Source organism: Cenococcum geophilum (assembly GCF_001692895.1).
Source record: "Cenococcum geophilum 1.58 unplaced genomic scaffold K441scaffold_89, whole genome shotgun sequence".
Taxonomy (NCBI): Eukaryota; Fungi; Ascomycota; class Dothideomycetes; order Gloniales; family Gloniaceae; genus Cenococcum; species Cenococcum geophilum.
This window is the reverse complement of record NW_027137647.1, coordinates 317,987-337,442: the sequence shown is the minus strand read 5'-3', so window position 1 is coordinate 337,442 and position 19,456 is coordinate 317,987. Positions and strand designations below refer to the sequence as shown.

Below are 19,456 nucleotides of genomic sequence, written 5' to 3'. Positions count from 1 at the left end.
TCTACTCTTTAGCCTAAAGTTCCTCTATAGCTTATACTGCGAGCTTTATAGCCTCTTTATCTTTAATAAAAAGGAAGGCTTATACTATAAAATTAATAACATAGCCAATATAGCGAATTTAGTAGTAAACGGCAATCTAAAAAGGGAAGCACTTTTATAGAATTTAACAGAGCTTATTATTACTACCGTAGTTATTACCTATATTTAATATAGTTAGTAAGGAGCTTAATAGTAACAGAAATAGAGAATAGAAATTTACTAGTAATATAGCTAATCTACTTCACATCAATCTTATACTCCTTAAGCACCTTAATAAGTACCTCTACCTATTACTTACTATTATAACTTTCCTTATACTCTTGCAAAGCAAGTATTGCCTTTAAGAGTTACCCAGCTTCATTAACAAAGTAAACTATTACTGCTTAAAAAGCTATCTTATTTAACACTATCTAGCAGTTAATTATAAAATAAAGCTTTAAAAAAGCTGTAAAGAGCTTCTTTTTAACAAAATCTTTATAAACCATAAACGTTTTACCAAATAGTAAAGGCATAAAATATCGTGACTTTATAAGTAAGCTATCTTTACCAACTAGTGTATAATTGTAGATATATAAAAAGGCCTAAAACTTAGGCTATTTAATAATTAAATAAGGAAGGTTATAAGTAACAATAAAGTAATAAAGAGAATTTAGGAAGTCCTTCTCATTCACAGCTTCCTTAAGGATTTTTATCACTTTTAGACCCTTTCTAGTATTATTTAGTTGCTATTATTTTGCAAATAAGGCAGCTAATATAGCTTTAGTATTAACATTAGCTTTAACCTTCTTTGTTATATAGTGGATTCCGTATTTAGTTTTTAGGTAATACTAGAAAGTAGTAGCGCTGGTATTGTCCTTTAAGCACCGCTTACAGTAAAAGATCTCTTAATTAAAATAACCCCAGTTAGGTTTACTAAGTAGAGGCTTTAATAAGACATAAGACCAAAACTCCTTATCTTCCCGTAACTTCTTCCTTTTAGCTTTAGGTGTGTTAATTTAGTAGTAAGGATCCTCGTAGGCAAGTATTACATTATTAAATTTACGCGAATCATAATCGCTAAAAAGGGAAATAGTGTCGGTTTCTTCTTCTTATAATCGCTTTTGGGTGGAGGCTTGCGCAGGTATACGTCGTAAGGAAGATATAGTCAGTAGGTAATAATTAAGAAGGGGCTTTAAATGAGATACGCGTCGACGCGTATATATAAACTTTTCCTAAAAGCTCATACAGACGTTTTTTATATATAAAACAGCAGGCTTAGTGCTTTTTAGTTAATGCCAACTATATAGTTAGAAAATAGACAACTTTCTTAACACCAAAGTTTTATTACTATATTCTATTCCTACCTGTTTTTACTACAGGTAATTATATTAATTATAAACATATAATTATAATTAGAAGTTTGATTTTAATTATAATTAATTAGATTATATAGTAATTATAACTTATATAACTAATAGAATTATTATATACATCCCTGGTTAGAGGCTCTTATATAAAAAGCAAAAAATTAATAAGTAGGCCGGTAAGAGGATCTAATAAAGGGCGATTGAACCACTAGTGTATATCAATTTCAATAAGCTATATTTTTAGTATTAAAGTAAAGCTTTAATGCAGCTGCCTATAAAAAGTATAGCAGTAAGAAAGGCCATATACTAGTCTATACGCCGCTACAGATTGGCTAATATTTAAATAACTTTACCAAAGTTAATTAGTCTTTAAGATAACGGAGACCCTAAGGCATTACTTTATATAAAATATTATCAAACTCCAGTTCGCGAACGTCATGCAGTAGGCGATCTTAGTGGCGCGCTAAAGTCTCTATATGCTTATTTATATCGTTCTTAATAAGATTCTTAATATTTAATATAATATTAAATAGATTACTGATAGAGACTTAAAGGAAGCGCTTTAATTTGGCGTGGGCGCTCTTAAGTCGCAATAAGATACTAAAAAGACATTTAGTTAGTAAATGCTCTTTTTTTTATATTTTTATATCCGATTGTATTATACTACGTATAATACTGCGCATGCAGCCTCTAAGCTATGGCGCTATAGTTCTATATACATGAATCCTTTCTAGGCAGCTTAACATGTACTAGTAGCTAAGTGGACACTCTGGCCCGTTTTAAATACTAGGGGGAGCTCCTAGCGAATTGGTGTCTTGTCCTGGTATTTTGCTCACTACTGTCTAGTTTATACCAAAATCGCACTAAAGAAATCCTGGCTCTTTTATCTATTTCTGCCGTATTCTGCCGTTTCTAGAGTAGAAAAAGCGCTCTAAAAGATAGATTTTTTTTCTGTAGTTTTGCACATAAGAATAAGAGAAACAATATAGCTTACTAGCTTGAAAGTAGCAGGTAGTTATATATTAGCTAGTAATACAGTAGAGTTTAATATGCCTACTTATTTAGGCCTCTACCCCAGTTTTCTAGTGCTTTAGTCCCAATCTATAAGCAGTTGGTTGCCACCACCAATTGTACGGGGATTCTCACCAGTTCTTACAGATATCTTATAATGGGGTTAGCCCAAGTACTAGTCCGCCCCCCAGCAGTCTGTATAAGAGTTTCCTCCTAGAGTTGGTACGCTTTTGCACGGCTTGGGAGCCTTCTATAGCCTCTAGTTTTACGCCTCTTTTCATTGTTTCCGCCGGCGCGGGCATAAGCTGCCATTTGTAGGGGTCGCAACTCCCGTCTTACGCGCCTACTGGCGTAGTCCTACAAGGGCGTCGTGGCTACATCCTGCAATGTAGACTTAGGTGCACTTTCTATAGTTAGGCCTAGCCAAAACCTTCCTGCCTGAGTAACTCCTGTTTGCTCCTTAAGCACATCTCACTGGTATACCGCCCTAGAAACGAACGGTTCCGTCTGTTGATGTACCGACACGCGCATCCGTTCTCTCGAGCCACGTAGTAGTCTTCTCCGGCCAGGACGTGATCCTGCCTGTATACTAGGTGCACTAGGGGTCAGAGCCCAGCTAAGGGGTGAGGTCCCTGGAGCTAGTAGTGGCTAACTACGCACTTCGCCCCGCGGGAGGCCAGTAGTAATATAGGGGCGCAACACCCTATACACCACCAGTTCCCGTTTCGCGATGCCTGTAAGAGTCTCCTTATGATAGGCCGACCGTGTCTTGCAGGAGGGGGCTATGGACCAGGACCCGTGCCAGGCAGCCTGCTCCCCCCTCTCCTACTAACCAAGCTTGTGTCCCCCCTTTTTATAAGCTAGCCTGTGTCTCTAACTGTCGAGTCCTCGTACGACTGGCCTGTGTTTCCTTAGAGCCTCCCCCATATGTATATGCGCAGGTTGCGTGCACCACGCCTATTAAGACCCTCCTGTGAGTCACCTGGTCGCCATGGGGCCGTCGAAGCTGGCCTGTGTTTCCGCTGCCTAGAGCTTTGCCCATGTTTCCACCTCGTTGAGCTGTCTGGTCGCCGTCGCGTCGCTGTTGTATCTGTCGTCCAGGTCGCGCGCACCACGCCTATTAAGACCCTCTTTTGAGTCACCTGGGTGTACCGGATACCAGATAGGCCCTCGTAGAGGGGCCTTAATAAGTTCTCTAGGCAGGGCCTTAATAAGTTCTTTGCGGTGGCCTTGGGGCCTTAACAAGTTTCGTATGATTCTGCGACGCGTTAACCTTAACAAGTTCTTATAAGTAGGGGTTCCCTACGCCCTCGCCGCGTTCCATTTACGGTCTTAGAGCTAGTGCAAGCCCAAGGGTGTCCTGTTGTATGACTAGGTCGCGTCCACGTTGACTGGCTGAATAAGGCCAGTTTCGGGCCTAGCTACGAGCTAGGTAGTCGTATATCGGGTGGTTTTCGTATCCCAGTTTCCCTTGATAGGCCTCCCTAGATGGTAGAACAGGAGCTCAAGCGGAGGCAGTGAGGCTCCTGGTGTCGTTGAGGGCGATGCTTTGTACGATGCTTCGTACGCGTCGCGGGCTCAACTCCACAGAGCCGCAACGACAGCGCGCTGCACGCGCTGCGACGGCTCTCTACCATCGCCTCTGCACTTGGCCATCAAGAGGAACGGTTTCCTGATGATGTTTCCACCCGCGGCGACGTGGACGCGTGCAGTAGGGCTTCGCGGGCTAGTAAATGCTCTACTTAATACTATATTTTAACTTACTGATTTCTAAAATGCATAAATAGATCTATATAGCAGGTAACAAACTCTCTATAATATGGCCACCACTTATCTTATAAGTAGTTAATAAGCTCTTTCTAATCGCGGTAGTCTTTTATAAGCTCGTGCTAGGCTATAGTAAACTTCTTTAACGTATTTTAGCTGTGGCAACTTACCCAATAGTTTATAAAGTTATCGCGATACTCTTAAACCTTTCCCTTCTCCTTATTAGAGGAGCTTCTATCTATTACCTAGTTACTCTATATATACGTAAGAACGTTCTTATTAATATACCATAGGCAAAGAAGCTAAGGGACACTAGGGAAATATATACACAGTACGTTCTTAAAAGCCTATTCCTTATCCGTAATTATAACTTTAGGCTTTAAATTATAACAGTAATAGAGAAGATAAAGCTGTCGAATTGCAAAGCTATAATTAGCTTCTATTTTACTAGGTAGGAAGTAATAAGCAAGCTTAAAGTTGTGCCTATTATTACTAACTCCTATTACATATAGAAAGGGCATCTTAAACTTGTTTGTTTTGTAAATACAATTAAATAATAAAATATTAGGATTCTTCTATAAGAACTTAATTGATTTTAAATAAGTAAAGAATAAATATTTAACATAATTGCGATCGTCTTCCTTGTAGACAAAGTAGTATTTTAATTTAAAATCGTCGCCACTGTACTCGCCCAGTGCTTTGATTAAAGCTTAAGTAGGGGTAAGGCCTTTAAGGATTCTCTTCTTAATTACCTTCCGTTCGTTATAGATATCTTAAATAGTAATTATAACGTCTTTCTTTAGCAGATTTGTAAGTATTTTATTAGCCCTAATACTGCTGCCTAATATATTAGCAATCGTGTTATTTGTATTATAAGTACACCAACAGTGTTGCAGTAGAGCGGTTAGGTAGACGGCTGCTACGTAATTATAATTAGGATCCTTTACTTCTAGGCTCCATCTAATTAGTGTACGCGTTAATATAGCCTTAAAAGGACACTCTGTCATGCGGAAGCTTGTAAAGCGCATTCTGGAGGTGTTAATATAGGCGCGACTTTTAGCATACCCAAGCCATATCTTTCGCGTAGTTGGTAGTATCTGCTTATCAGTTTTAGATCAGAATTTCGTAACCGTATAGCCTTGCCCTTTTGCAAACTCGTTGATATCATTAATTGCAAGCTCTGGAAAGTCGTACACCTTGTGGGGGGGTGGGTTAAGAGTTATAGTAAAGGTGGGGAGAGGTAAGGCAAATGCGAGGTGATGTTTTGGGTATGGGCGCGCGACAGTTTTCGCGATGCAGATGCATACGAGCCAAACACATGTGAGTTCTAACTAGATGTGGCAGGGGCTAAGCCAAATCAAGGGGGGTGTGCGAATATCAATTAGGGGGTGTCGATCTACCACTGTCCTTTTTTTTTTAATGCAGCGCGTCGCTGCGCGTGTATGGCGACGCGTGGGCATGTGTCTAGCCTTCGTTCCTCAAGGCAAACCGCGACCAGCGGTTTGCGTCACCACCTGTAACGTAAATATCACTCCATCGGGCCAGCAGGCATACTTACGTGAACCCTCAACACAGAACTCTGTAGCAGCAAAATTCATAACGCAACTTCCACAAATACCGCTTCAGCCCGCGCTCCGCGGGCTTTCATTTGCTCGTGCCTCCATGCCTACGCGTCGGCATGCACACCTGCATGCCCTCCACACCTCCACGCCTTCAAGGCACTTCGTTCCTCCCATCTTGTTGCTGGCTTCGGTCGCGACGAAGGCAAAACATCAGACAATAGATATCAGACGAGAGGATGACTTTGTTGCGGATTCTGCTATGGGCCCAGTCCTGGGTCTTTCTACATCTCAGCTTTATCTAATTCGCCAAGCCGGTGGTTCGTCATCCGGACATCGTTTTGGCTTGAATTTATCTGGGCGAAGCTTTGAAGGGATCCAAGGTTCGTCTGGCCTTGCTGCTCCAGAGCTAGAGCGATCACCACCATTATACCTTTTCCTGTAACGAGAGTTTCTAGCCTTTTCTTCTTCGTCAAAAGAATTCCTTCGGCCTTTACGATCAAGGCGGTTCGGCATAAGTTGTCGCTTCCGCGGAGGCATCACCGCTATCAGGATCATCGGAATCGTTTCCTGAAGAATCTTCTTCGTCCTCACTTTTCAATTCTCTAACTTGATTTCGGGCTGACAATCGACTAGGAGGGGAGGAGTCTCTTGGATCGTCATCTGAGCTGTCAGGATTGCCCTGTGAATGTGCCGGAAGGTCTCTAGATTTCTTCCGCCATGGTGCCGCAGTAGACGTAGGAACATTACTTTCTGATCCGTCGAATCGCACGTCACTACCTTCAAAATCTGCGAAATGCTGGTATTGCCTTGGTGACTTGCTAGTGCTTCGAGGTTGCTGTGAGATGACTGCGGCGGAACTTCCAGCGAATGCTGCAAGACTCAGTAACAGATTGAGTGACTCCAGAGGCCGATGCACTGCCCTCTCCAACTTCTCAACCTCGCCGGAAAGATCCTTTGCCGTCCATTTCACAATGCGTGGAGCCTTTTTAAGTTTGTACATTGTCGACTGCGCTCCCAATGGCTCGTCATACTTCTCGAGGAATGTTTGAAAGCGTTTCCAAGGCTTCTCAATTAACTTGAGCTGCCCCGCAATATCGTCCGAATATCCATCATGTTCATGAAGATCAGTATACAATTTGAGTGATGCGAAAGTCTTCTTGAGTCCAACTGCAAAATCATGATGTGCCTGATACTTTGAGGCCGCTCCACCGGTTTCTTTAAATGCCTCAGCTACTCGAACAATGACGTTTATTCCGTTAACAAGGTCGCCAGCCGACCATCCGAATGGAATCATTGGCGCCAGATGATTTCAAGGAAGTGAATAGATTGGAACGATTTCTCTTCAAATGGGATGATGTATCATTTAAGAGGGTATAAGGTTGCTTAAATGCGGGGAGAGCTAATCAAAGAAAAGCGTGCATTTGGAATCTATTACCTCAGCAAGCTCAGACGTGATTCTGTTGGTGCGGATTTTCAATCGGCCCGCAAGCTAACTAACTACGTTAGTGCTGCATCATCAGAATCACGTCTGAGCGGCTTCCGCAACGTTTCTTAAGAAATCCGACATTTTTTACGACTCTCCCTACATTCGCAGTTGAATTGCTCAACCACAACAACTTAAAATATTATTAAAAGTTCATCGATTAGAGAGATAACCTAATATTTCATAAATATTAGATCTAAACTGGCCCACAATAGCCTAAAGCTAAAATCATTTTCACCAAAACAAAAAAACCGTTATTAAGGACTCCGACTTAGTGGATATTGCAATAAATATTATATATATAAAGCTTAAAATTTAATTTATTATAAAGCTAATTCTTATGATTATTTTAAGCCTATATGCAGCCCTAGACCTTATATAGATAGCTTTATTAACTTTGTTAAAGATTAGGCAACGGACGTGACAGCAAATACTGTAATAGACGCCGCAATAAATGTCGCAATGGATGTCACAACGGGTGTATATATAAGGCCCAAAAGTTCATCGATTATAGAGCTGGTTCCGCGGATCAATTTGATGGTATTTCTGAAATAATAGCTAACGTGGGGGTGTAGATCAATTTCGTTAAAAAAGGTAACTACTCTACATACAAAATAAGTCGGATCGCCTAATAAACCTTACGAAAGTCCCTCAGACCATAGAATCAACTTTTTGACAAAAAAGGTTAGCGATATCCGCTAATTGATTCTACGCGTCTGAGCTTGCTGAGGTAATGGAATCTGGCCAAAGTGATTGGCTTTCGGACAAAACATTTTCCGTGATCCGAAAGAAGATCCCGATTTTTATTGGCTCTTTAAGACATCGAAACAAACACCGCAAGTTTCTGCGGCAGTTAATTCTAGATCGATACGAATATGTGCATACAGCGTCCGCCCAGACACAAGACTGTGATGCTTGTTTGAGCAGTAAGGCTTGTCTAAGATGTCGTAACGCGTTGGCAAGGTTGGAAGGGACCGGCTTAACGACATTGTTGATGGTAAGATTCACCGTGTCGGCCGCATCGCCCCATACGTAAGACAATGCGATGTATAGTGGTTTTATCATCTAGGGAGACTGTTTTCAGTCTGCAAATCACAGGTTCTTCAATTTGAGGTGATGGCAGGATTTGGAGAACTCTGATAAGGGGGCGGCTTTTGTCCAATTGCTCGTATAGCGACGAATCGGCGCAAGTGGAAAAATTCAAAGTCGAGAGATTTTCCGCAGATCTCATAGTTATTGACTCGAATGGTGTATGTCAACAAATGTCCGAGCATTAAGCGAGATAAGAGCGCCTAGAGGAAGGGACGCGGGAACATAGTGAGAGGGAGAAAGGCAGTTAAGAGAGAAAAATGTATCAGAACTGGAGAGGTGTCAGGTTAGGAGGGTGTCAGAGAAACCACGCGCGGAGGGGGTGCCATCCCCGAAAATAGCGGGAAGAGCCCCGCTAAACTCACACAGGGGCGCCGCAGGACAGAGTTTACGCTAAAGAGGGTACGCTTTATTTCACATCACGGCGAGTGCGGATGCTATCTAGGGGGATTCTGGTGGTTTTGGTGGCCCTGGCAGTAGCAATACTACCGTTCTATTCGATCGTAGACCCGCGGGAGACTGTGGACGTTGACCGGTAACTTGTGCAGAACATAAGTCTATTCGTTATCTGGAACAAGGAGTCCTATACTTTGTCGTTTGCTTGAGAAAATTTCCTCACATTTATACTCTACAAAGATGTTCTCGCAGTGGTCTTTTTTGGTCTTGCTGTATTGCCATGCAAGTCCTTCTCACGAGTCTAGTGTACATTCGTGTGGGCCGCTGTAACATGTACCAGCGAACGCGGACAGCGGCTTCCGTCCTATCGGGAAACTGGTCGAATATTCAATCCCATGGCCTGTTTTCCTTTCTCCATGCTAACAAGCGCTTCTCCTCCAGTGGGTCCCACCGCCGACTCGCGCGGACGGGAAGCTCATAATTCTCATCGTCATAGTGATCGTCACCACCTCCGCTGCCGCCATCTTCGCCGCCAATACCATTGCGGCGGTTACAGTGGATCGCATCGTTAGTGCTGGGCATCGGTAGTATCCACCGTGTCGCTATAAAGAGCACGTGCCTGGTCGCGAAGCGTGCTGGGTGCTCGCATGACTCCGCGCTCAACTGTGAACCTTGAGTTGTCAATGTATGCTTTGCGTGGGTGGAGTGGGTGGAGAAGGCCGATCACATGCTAAGATCTGGCGGGAGCGGATGGCTTGACCGCAATGCTGTCGACCTTTCCCATGTTACCCAATGTGCTTTCCAGCAGTTCGGCTGGCTCGAGACAGGCCAGCTGGAGCGTATCGCCTGTGGTTCGGATGGTCGCCACCAAGAATAAAACTCCTGCCGATACTGGACGCAAGATAATCTCATCCACCTTGAGTGAAGCATGTTGGATCCGCATTTCATCACCATTGTTGCCGAGGTGAGCCGCGCCTTTTCCTGTTCTGGAGAGCGTAGGATGGGACAGTGAAGACACGGTAGTCTCGGCGGATAGTGATTGGGCATCGGATCGGTATGTTTGCTGATTCACGGCCTTTGCTGCGCTTCGCTGAGGGAGTGACGAGGCCGGTATGGCTATGCGTGATGGCTTGGTTGTTGGCTGCCATGGCCGTGCTAGCGACAGTGGTCCACGATCATTGTTGATGGTACGGCCATTGTCAATGTTGTTCTGCAACTCGTCAGGCTCATGCGGGCCATCCTGTTCCTGTTGATAGCTGGGACTCCGCTGCAGGGCTGATGGTGGCTGCGTACTCGGCTCGGCAGGGTCGGCAGAGTTGAGTGGCGCGTCTTCGCCGTCGCTGCCAGAGCCGCGGCGTCCATCAAGGTCGGCACCTTTTCCATCGTGGCCTGCGTCATTGCGTTCATCACCGATACCGGTGGGCGCTGGTGACGGAAAGGGAATTGCCGGTAGGATGTTCATAAACATCAATATACTCTCCGTATGTTAGTGTAACCTTTGCCATTTCACCAGAGACTCGTCATTAAGGTCCGAGCTAACATCAGGATAGGGTGTTTTAAGCGTGGGTATCGTTATATCAATAGATAGGAATCGAAAACGCTTCCTCTTCTTCTCAAAGCACTGCGCCTCCAAATCTGCGTCATTGTCCTTGTTGTCGTTGTCATTGTCGTGATCATCCTTGCCACAATCTCCTTCTGAACGCTAAGCAGTCGGCGTTACATCGTCACCAAGTTCGCCTGGACAACCTTGTTGGATAGCCGCGAGAACTAGCATGATGTATGGCTCCTGGCTCGAATGAGAGCGCAGCAAATCTTGAATGTCGGGAAGTTTGTCGTCGGAGTGCTCGTCGTAGAGCTGTTGGTGAGAGGGCGGTGGACTGGAGGAAGGTAGGGTAGAGCGCGGTTGGTTAGGCGGAGGTTTATCAACGGAATCGGTCTCACTGTCGCTGTCGCTGTCGCTCTTGATGACTATGACGTTCTCTGTTAGACGTGTTAGGACTTCCAATCGTTCGACCCGACGTGTTATGTACGCGGTCCGTACCTTCGTTCGTCTCTGGATCTGGTGAAATAATCTCATCGATATCGATAAAGGGGCTGCCTGAAGGTGTATTAACTTTGCGCTCCCCTGCCTGAGCCCATGCGGGGCCACGCTGAAATTTTGGTGGGCCTTTATAGAAACGAAATGGCGACTGGAGAGAAAAGTTGCTTTATGTAATAGAGGTAGCCATTCCTCCAAATTACTGTAGGCTCCTTTGAGACGGTTGGTGAGCACTGTCAACGGGCTGCTGAATGCTCTACGCTGGGATCAGAGAAAGATGGAGCATAGAGAGCTTTAAATCAGCCTTTCTGGCAAGTATAGCCTCCGCCAGCAAGCGCAATCGCAGCCTCAAATGTCAGCTTCTGCTTGCGGGAGACCAATCAGTCCTTATGAGCCCACGGCGCTAACAAACACGTAACTCCTGCACTAAGATTTACATTGCTACGCTCCTAGTAGAAAATTAATGCCCAATGATTTAGCTTCTGCTTTACCGCAGTCTGACAAAGTGCACTTTAATACGGGCCTAATATAGGCTAAAACATGATTATAAAGCTTTTTCGCAAATAAGCGTTATACATAAGTTTAACTTATTAAATATAGAGTTTAAAAAGTTAAATAATAATAATAATTCATTGCTTAACGTCCGATTCGGATCCCTATTGGGCCCACGCGGACTACTCCTTATTTACATGTGGGGAGAAAACTCAAATTAAGAAAGACTCAACTTAAGAAAACCCCGTGATCCATCTCCCCGCCTTTTGGGACTCGCCTGCGAGGCGCCTACAAGGCGCCTGCGAGTCACCTGTGGTGCTCCTACTACCTTACTTTTTAACCTCCTTGGGAACCACTGCTGCCGTAATAAGCCTACGGACGCGCTAGTATTGTATACTTTACTCTACTACTATAGAGTTATTAGGGGGCGCCCGTTGCTCGCCCCCCCGCCCTCTATTATTATTTCCTTTGCAACCCAGAACTAGTTTAGTATATTTTGGCTAATAAGCTACTAGGTTACCGCCTTAAGGCCTTTTTATATTAAGAGCAGTGTCTTATAGTTCTTTATACCAGCTACTAAGAGTATTACTTTTTAGTTAGTGCGTAAGGGGTATAATAGTATTACGTGTTTTAGTGTCTGTCTTAGCTAGCTACATTTATATTTTAGGCTACCTACTAGAACACCTACCTAGTAGAGCCAGTTTTTTAGTCCTATTATTCCTATTCTTAAGAGTATTGCTATTATATTTTCTGCCTTTATTAAGCCTTTTTAAAGTCTTAGAGTATCTACCCCCTATAGCGTTAACTATGCTATAGCTTAGGTTTCTCTTGCCTTAGTTAGCCTCTATACCTTTAACTCCTATACGCCTTTTTAGCATTAGTCTAGCCAGTATTATATTACGGTAGATAATTTCCCGGCGTTCTTTTATGCTCTACTTTAACTCCTTTCTTTTTCTTATTATTGTCCTTACTAGCCTTTTACGCGTCTCCCTTCCTCCTTTATATAGGCCTAGGCCCTAAAGCAGTACTATTTTTCTTTTACTTTCTCTACCTGTTTCTCTAATATATCTTCCCTACTTTAGGGTTATTAGTTTATTCTCCTATAAGGCGCCCTAGGGTCCCTCTATAGTTTATTTAGGTATATCTTAATATACTTTATAATATTAAAGTTACGTTCCTTTTGCGCCCTTTATATTATAGTAGCTTTAATATATAGTTATAGGGGGGGAATATTAGCTTCCTTCTCAAGCAGTACTATAGCCGTTCGCTTATATTCGCCTATTATACTCTAAAGGCAGGCTATTTAGACCTTTTAGAGTAGTTTAAGAAGTAATTTAGGGGGGCCTTTTTTAGATTCTCTAATGGCCTAGATACTAGACCTATATATTATAGTTAGCCAGATAACTGCTGTATATAGTAGGCGTGCCCTCTAGAAGTATAGACCCTATATAGAATTAACAATCCTAAATAGTGTAATATACTATACTTGGCCCTTATAGGCCGCTTACGCCGTATATACGCTCTACCGGAGCTTACTATCTACCTATACTCCTAGTACTCTTAGGCCCTAAGCTAGTTAACCCCTAAAGCCTTAAATGTAAATTATGTGCTAGAGATCTATGGATTAGTTGCGTTTTCTTATAAAATAGATTAGCTGGTATTTCTCTAGTAAGAATTAAACTCTATATTGTCTTGCCTATTCTATATAGGTATTATATACTTTCTCTAGTGTTCTACAATTTTTTGTAGCTATTAGCCTATATATAATTAGGTTTATATTATTAACAAAGCCTATCCCCTAGATTGCCCCTTCCTTAAAGAAATTAAGTAGGTTACTTATAAAGAAAAGGAAGAGTATAGGCGAGAGGGGTGATCCTTATAGTATTCCTGTTATAACTGCGATAGGGGGGCTTTAGTATCCGCTAAAGACTAGTAATATTTCTTTTTAACCTATAAACCCTTAAATAAATTATATAATCTATTCTAGGAAGCCTTTTACCCTAAGGATATATAGAAGACGCTTATAGGGTATATTATTATAGGCGCCACTAATATCTAGGCTAAGCATTAATACTATAAAGTCCCTTCGCATCGCCTATATAGATTTAATGGTGGCAGTAAGTAGCGTAAGTGCTAATAGTATTAAGCGGTTCTTTCTTGCCCCTATTTAGCTTTATAGTAGTAGGGCGTATTTCTTAGCTATATCTGCTATATAGTCCGCTATTACCCTTTCTAAGATCTTGCTTAGGGTATTCTCTAAGGCAATAGGGCGGTAGCTCCCTAGAAGTAAGTAGTCTGTTTTACCTTCTTTATATAGGATAAACGTTATTATAGCTCTTCTAAGTCTTGGGTAGTAGCCTATTATAAAGTATACTCTAGCTATATCCGTAAGCTAAGGAGCTATTAGTAGTCCGTAGGTCTTTAGGGCTTTATTTAGGATTTTATTTAGTCCTAGTGCCGTATTATTTAATAGGCGGCTAATAGTTCTAGCCATTTCTTTAGTTATTATGTCGCTATTAACCCTTAGGTAAGTTACTAATGCTTTGCCTGTAATATTGCTAAGGTCTACTAAAGCTAGTTAAGGGAAAAATCTTTCTATAAGGATCTTTACCTTCTTATTATTATCTCTTATAGCTAGTAATTTACCTAGTTTTTGCAGGGGCGGAAGGTATAAGTCTTCTACTAGACGTTCCGCCTTTCTCTTTACCTATTTTACTATCCTCTAAAGACCTTTATTATAGTGGAGGCTTAAGTTAGTAGTATGCTTATTTATAAACCGTCTTTAGCTATTCCTTACTTCTTTTTTTAGGGTATTCTTTAGCTGGTTTTTTATATCTTTATATTGTCTCTTATCTTTAGAATTATAGCTATTTATATATTTTCTTCTTACTTATTATTGGCTAGTAATAAGAATTACGTATTATATAGACTATACGTATCGCGTATAAGGGCCCGGTTTTAAGACTAAGCAGTGCTTTTTTAGCCTATTTTTAATTACTGCCTAAATTCTTTCTAGTCTTCGGTTAATTTCCTTAGGGGTAGCCAATAAGTCTTGCTTATTTAGTATTAGGTGAATTTCTTCTAAGTCTTAAAGTTATTATTTAACTGTGCTAAGAAAGCTATCTATCTTAAGCTTTCTTATTACGTATCTTTTGCTATTTAGTTACGCCTTAATATCCAGATCTAGCTATATCTAGATAGGGATATAGTCTAAGGTAAGTGCCTATTCTTCTTTAGGGTTATACCTTTTAAGTCTCTAGTATAGGCCTTTATCTATAAATATAAGGTTAATTATACTTCTAGCAGTACCTTATTGCTATATAATTACTCCTAGGGGGGTAGCTAGCTTAAGGCCCCAGGTATTTATAGCTCTTAGTAGATACTCTACCTATCGTTTAATAGTAATATAGATATCCCCCCACCGTAGGTAGTAGAGGTTTATATCTCCTAATAAAATAGACTCTATACCTTTAATTTCTAGTAAGCTTATTACTAATATAATATTCTCTGTTTATAGGACCCCTTTAACCCTAGGGTTATATATATTAATAATCTATACCGGTCCCCTATATGTCTANATTATTATAANTANAATATNTNGGTTAACTGCCTNCTATAACTATAAGNATAGGCTNATAGCNTTNCTAATTATAAAGCACACNTATATNGCTGCTTTTGGTTTATATAGGAGCTGGAATCCTTAGGGGCAGTATATTAATTATATATAGGTATTATAATACGGCTCTTATATAGTAAGGATATATAGTGTTTCTCTAGGTCTAAGCTGTCTAGTAAGGGCCTTATAAGACGGTGGTTTATATTACCGCAGTTATACTGTATAATAGATAGGTAGCAGACCCCCAGCGAGGGTCCTTTACCTTTCCTTTATTTCTTACTTTTTCTATTTCCACTTTCTCTAGAATATTTAGAACTTCTATCTCTTATATCTATACCCTAGTTTCTACTTATTTTATATACAGCTTTCTATTCCCATATCTTATATTCTAACTAGCGCTTCTATATCTAAATCTATTATTATCTCCGGTTCTTCCCCTATTCTTACTAATTAGCTATATACCCTTTAAAAGTCGGCTATAAATATTATATTTACCGCGTTAAGTCTAATTCTTAATTGTCTTAGTTTTAAGCTTGCTATAGCTGTCTATAGGGGTCTTCCTATAGGGCGTCCTCTCCCTTATATCCCCTGTGACCCTTATATCCCTATATGGTCTAGTAATATCGCGCAGCGTCGCTTCTAGCCCGTTAAGGCTTAGGATGGCTAGCCTAGCCCCCTAGTATTAAAGGTAGGAAACGCTAAAAAGACACCTACGCCCCCCTAACTTATTGCCTATTATTTCCATTTATATACCCTAACGTATAGTTATTCCCGTAGCTGTTAAGCCCTTACCTTCTATCTCCTATATTTAATATAGTCTCCTCTCTCCTACACCTTATGTGTGCTTTAGTGGCAGTTTGCGCATTTTATTTAGTCTTAATTTAAGTAGTTTCTTATATCGTGGGGGCCTATATAGTGGCCGCAGCACACCTATACTGCGTATGTGGATTAGGTGTGTCCCCATTATACGCATTAGTAGTATTATTCTAAGCGGAGTTTATAGTTATAGAGCCTTGCGTTATATATAAGGCCATTTATAATAATACCTTTTTAGATAAGGAGTTTATATATTTTTAGTATATATGTGCTAATAATAAAGGAGCCATGCGTTTAACCAGCGTCTCCCTAGCAAGTCTCTAGCAACCCTTATATTCTTTTATTATTCTTATTATATACTTAGTTTACATTTTCCTATTAAAGCTATTAGATTTAGGTAATCTTAAGTCCTAGTATAAGGCGTTCCGTTTATTTTACTATCTTATATATAGTTACTATATTGTCCGCCTAGCGTCCCTTTTCTACCCTAAGGCTTAGGGAAACCGCTAGGACTTTAACTAGGTAATCTTTACGGAGTACTTTTATGCCAATACGTTCTCCTAGCCTATCCCCTATCCTTATAGCTCGTTCCTTTACCTATTAGTCCCTTAGGGTAACTCTAATATCTCCGCTTTTAAGGTATTAGACTATAACAGCGTTATAGACCTCTTTATAAATTTCTATAAGGACTTCTGTTTCTAATTATCCCCTAAGCCCCTCTACTTTCTCTATATTTGGTTATATTATAATTATATATCCGGATATTATCTTTAGGGGGGTGGGCTCCTTATACTATAGAAGCGTAGCTATGGCGGCCTAGGTGCAGTTCGCCGGTAAAAAGGGGTTTTATTTATTTTTAATTTTGCTTAGCCGTTAGAGGATTTAATTAAGGGTTTACTAGAGGGGCGCCTAAGGTTCGCTAAACTAGCGGAGCTATTCTACTAGCTGCATTAGTTTGTTATAGCTAATAGTTACTCCCCTATAATTATGGATACTAGACGCGTCTAATAGGCTTTATATTTTGTTAGATGCCTTCTTAATAGAGGTCTTTCCGCTTTATAGTGTGGTATTCGCCCGTTTTTATTATAGAGGGCTATTACTAGGCGTGGTTCTGGTAGACGCACGCGAGTACAACCCACCGTCGTTTAACGTGTGCCTCCCCTGCGATGCATATATCTTAGGGGGATTCTCTAGGTATTTTTTAGGGTTCTTTTAGTTATTTTTGGTCTTTTTGGGCCGGGTGCAGTAAGAGCTCTAAAATTAGAAACCTAAATATAAAACAACTTTAGTTACTTAGTTACTTAAAAAGTTAAATAAGAATATACCTATATTAGATATATAACGTTAAAGCAAAAATATTATAGTATATAATATATACACTATATATACGCTATATATATATTAAGCCTATATAGGATTTAACCACCTATAAGGCTAAGGTAGAGTAATAGGCTGAATATATAGTATACAGTTAGATTACTATATTCCTATTAATATAGCACGGTATCCTTATATTTGCCTTATTATATAAAATTCTTATATATATTATCTACTATATCTAATAAAGCTACTAATTAACCTTACTAATAATATAGTTAAAGTAATAAAGTAGGTAAATATCCTAAGCCTTACTATACGTATACTCTATATATATATAGTATATATAAATAAAACTACTTACTATACTATAGGTCGATTTATTCTATTACTGCAGTACTATATTTTATATAGAAAGTATAAAACGTAAACACTATATATAGTGTATAGTAGTCTTAATATTAAGGATTAAATTACTACTCTAATTTAAAAGGAAAGGATACTATAGTTCCTAAAGGGGATAGTATATATAGGTAAGTATAGGCTAAATATACGCTAAGTATATATAGAGGCTAAGCGTAGCAGGTATACTACGCGAGTTCTCTATTAATTAATATAAAGAGAGTACCAAGTAATAGATTTAGGCAATTTATAACTACTAGAATCTTATTGTTGGGGAAGACGCAGCCAGATTTGGAGGTTCCTACCCCCCGTTTTAGGAGGCTGTTTCTCCTCGCTTAGACCTATATCTGTCGCCGCTTTTACAACGTGCTAAGCGTACCAAGGGCGGCAGGGTCTCCCTTACCCACCAAACCTAAAAGCGCGCGTGCAGCCCTACAACACACCTCTCAAAGCTCCCTAAACGTCCCTTAATGGCTATTTAAGAAGCTATAGACGTCCGCCGCCTACCTAATCTAGTTTTTACCTTCGTCCTTATTCTCCGCTAAAAGTACTACTCTTACCCAACGAAACATCCCTTCTATACTACGCTCCTTCAACCCTTTTCCTATAGTAGCTATGTATGCATTTTCCTCTGCTATTATGTCGTTTACTTCTAATACTCGATTTCTAGGTTTCTACTTACGGGGTTTTTTGGCCTTATCCCGCTCTTAAAAACGCCTATCTCCCGTAAAGCCTTTTTTAGCGTTCCTATTAACAGCAGTCACTCTTAAGCTAGCTTCTACGTGTAGGTAACTGGCAGCTACTAAAGCATTAAAATACCACACGTTTAACTACTATGCCCTCTTAAAGCAAGAAATGGTAAAATATAGATTTAGCCTTTAGCTTAGACCTTAAACTAGGCAAGCCGTCTTATTCTAAGCTAGCTTTAGACTTAGATTTAAGCTCTAACTCTAGAGCTAGGGAAGACGCCGAGTCCGAGGGGGAATATTTATAGTAAAGGATTGCGTATTATAAGGGTTAAGGAAGAGCGAAGTTAAAACGGAAGCCCTAGTCTACTTCTCTTATTAAGCGTAAGTTCCGGAATTAGGAAAAGTTCGTTTATATTTAGACTAAGATTTACCTTATAATACTAACGATTTATATTTAGGTTCTGCCTAAAAGTTAAGTCTAACCTAACTAAGGCCCTTTATTAGTGCGCGGCCGATACGTTTAAAATATACCTTAAATAGCGCGTAAAGAATTCTTAAATTAAGAAGGAAAGCGCGATTAAGGCGTACTAGAGACAAATTTTATATAAATTTATAGATATAGCAGGCTATAGTATAAATAATAGCGCAGAACTTGATATATAAGATATAGGGCAATCTTTAACCTTTAAAAAAAAAAACTTGGCTAATTTATTATAGTGGATTCTAACCTACTTAACGCCAATATATGAGCTGGATATGTCGGAGAAAGAAAAGTATATAATGTATATGTAAGACTTATATATAATTATTGATACCTATTAAATAATAGACGCGAAGCCTTACTATAGTCGTTTTTGAGTATAAATAGGAGCAATTCTCTTCCTCTTTAGTGCTACGGCAATAAGACCCTAAGCTCTTATTAAAAGTTTAAGCGCAAGAGGCTCTAATAAAGCGCTTTTATATAAATATATTACAATCCTAAAAGTTTACAATACGAAAAACTTTAATTAAACCATAACTATTGCCCTTGTAAGTCTTATATATATTAAAAATTCTAAAGGTATAAGCAGACGGTATATAGCGACGCTGATTAAAGACGGCGTGAATAGCGCTAATAGACCTATAGTAAGAGGTTTATTTTCCGTCTTAAAAGCATCCTAGCTTTTTATATTCTATCCTATCTTATAAGCCTTACCATTATAAATAATATATTTTAACGCCATTATACTTTACTAGAAGAGATTTTTAAACTTAAAATCCTAGTAAATAAAGAGATTTTTAAAGTAAAGTTTAAGAAGCAGATAGAGGAACAACCCATCTTTTAAGATATTAAGATAATAGCTAGTTATAGGGGAGTGTTAGACACTAAAGCATTCCCTTACTAGAAATGCCG

The 19,456-nt window shown here is 40.1% G+C and overlaps 3 protein-coding genes across 3 annotated transcripts; all 3 read right to left on the bottom strand.

Moving 5' to 3' along the window:
• Positions 1–6,221: 6,221 nt before the first annotated feature.
• On the bottom strand, positions 6,222–7,019 carry K441DRAFT_682774 (uncharacterized protein; the record flags this gene model as incomplete). Its single annotated transcript, XM_067651620.1, has 1 exon — positions 6,222–7,019. One exon carries the CDS (start codon positions 7,017–7,019, stop codon positions 6,222–6,224), a length of 798 nt encoding a protein of 265 aa, XP_067496760.1.
• Positions 7,020–7,771: 752 nt separating this feature from the next.
• On the bottom strand, positions 7,772–8,692 carry K441DRAFT_360556 (uncharacterized protein). Its single transcript, XM_067641379.1, has one exon. The coding sequence runs from the start codon at positions 8,271–8,273 to the stop codon at positions 7,917–7,919; it is 357 nt and encodes a 118-aa protein (XP_067496759.1). The 5' UTR covers positions 8,274–8,692; the 3' UTR covers positions 7,772–7,916.
• A 652-nt stretch (positions 8,693–9,344) lies between these two features.
• K441DRAFT_360559 (uncharacterized protein) lies at positions 9,345–10,541 on the bottom strand. The gene has a single exon (XM_067641380.1). The coding sequence runs from the start codon at positions 10,159–10,161 to the stop codon at positions 9,424–9,426; it is 738 nt and encodes a 245-aa protein (XP_067496758.1). The 5' UTR covers positions 10,162–10,541; the 3' UTR covers positions 9,345–9,423.
• Between the last annotated feature and the right edge of the window lie 8,915 nt (positions 10,542–19,456).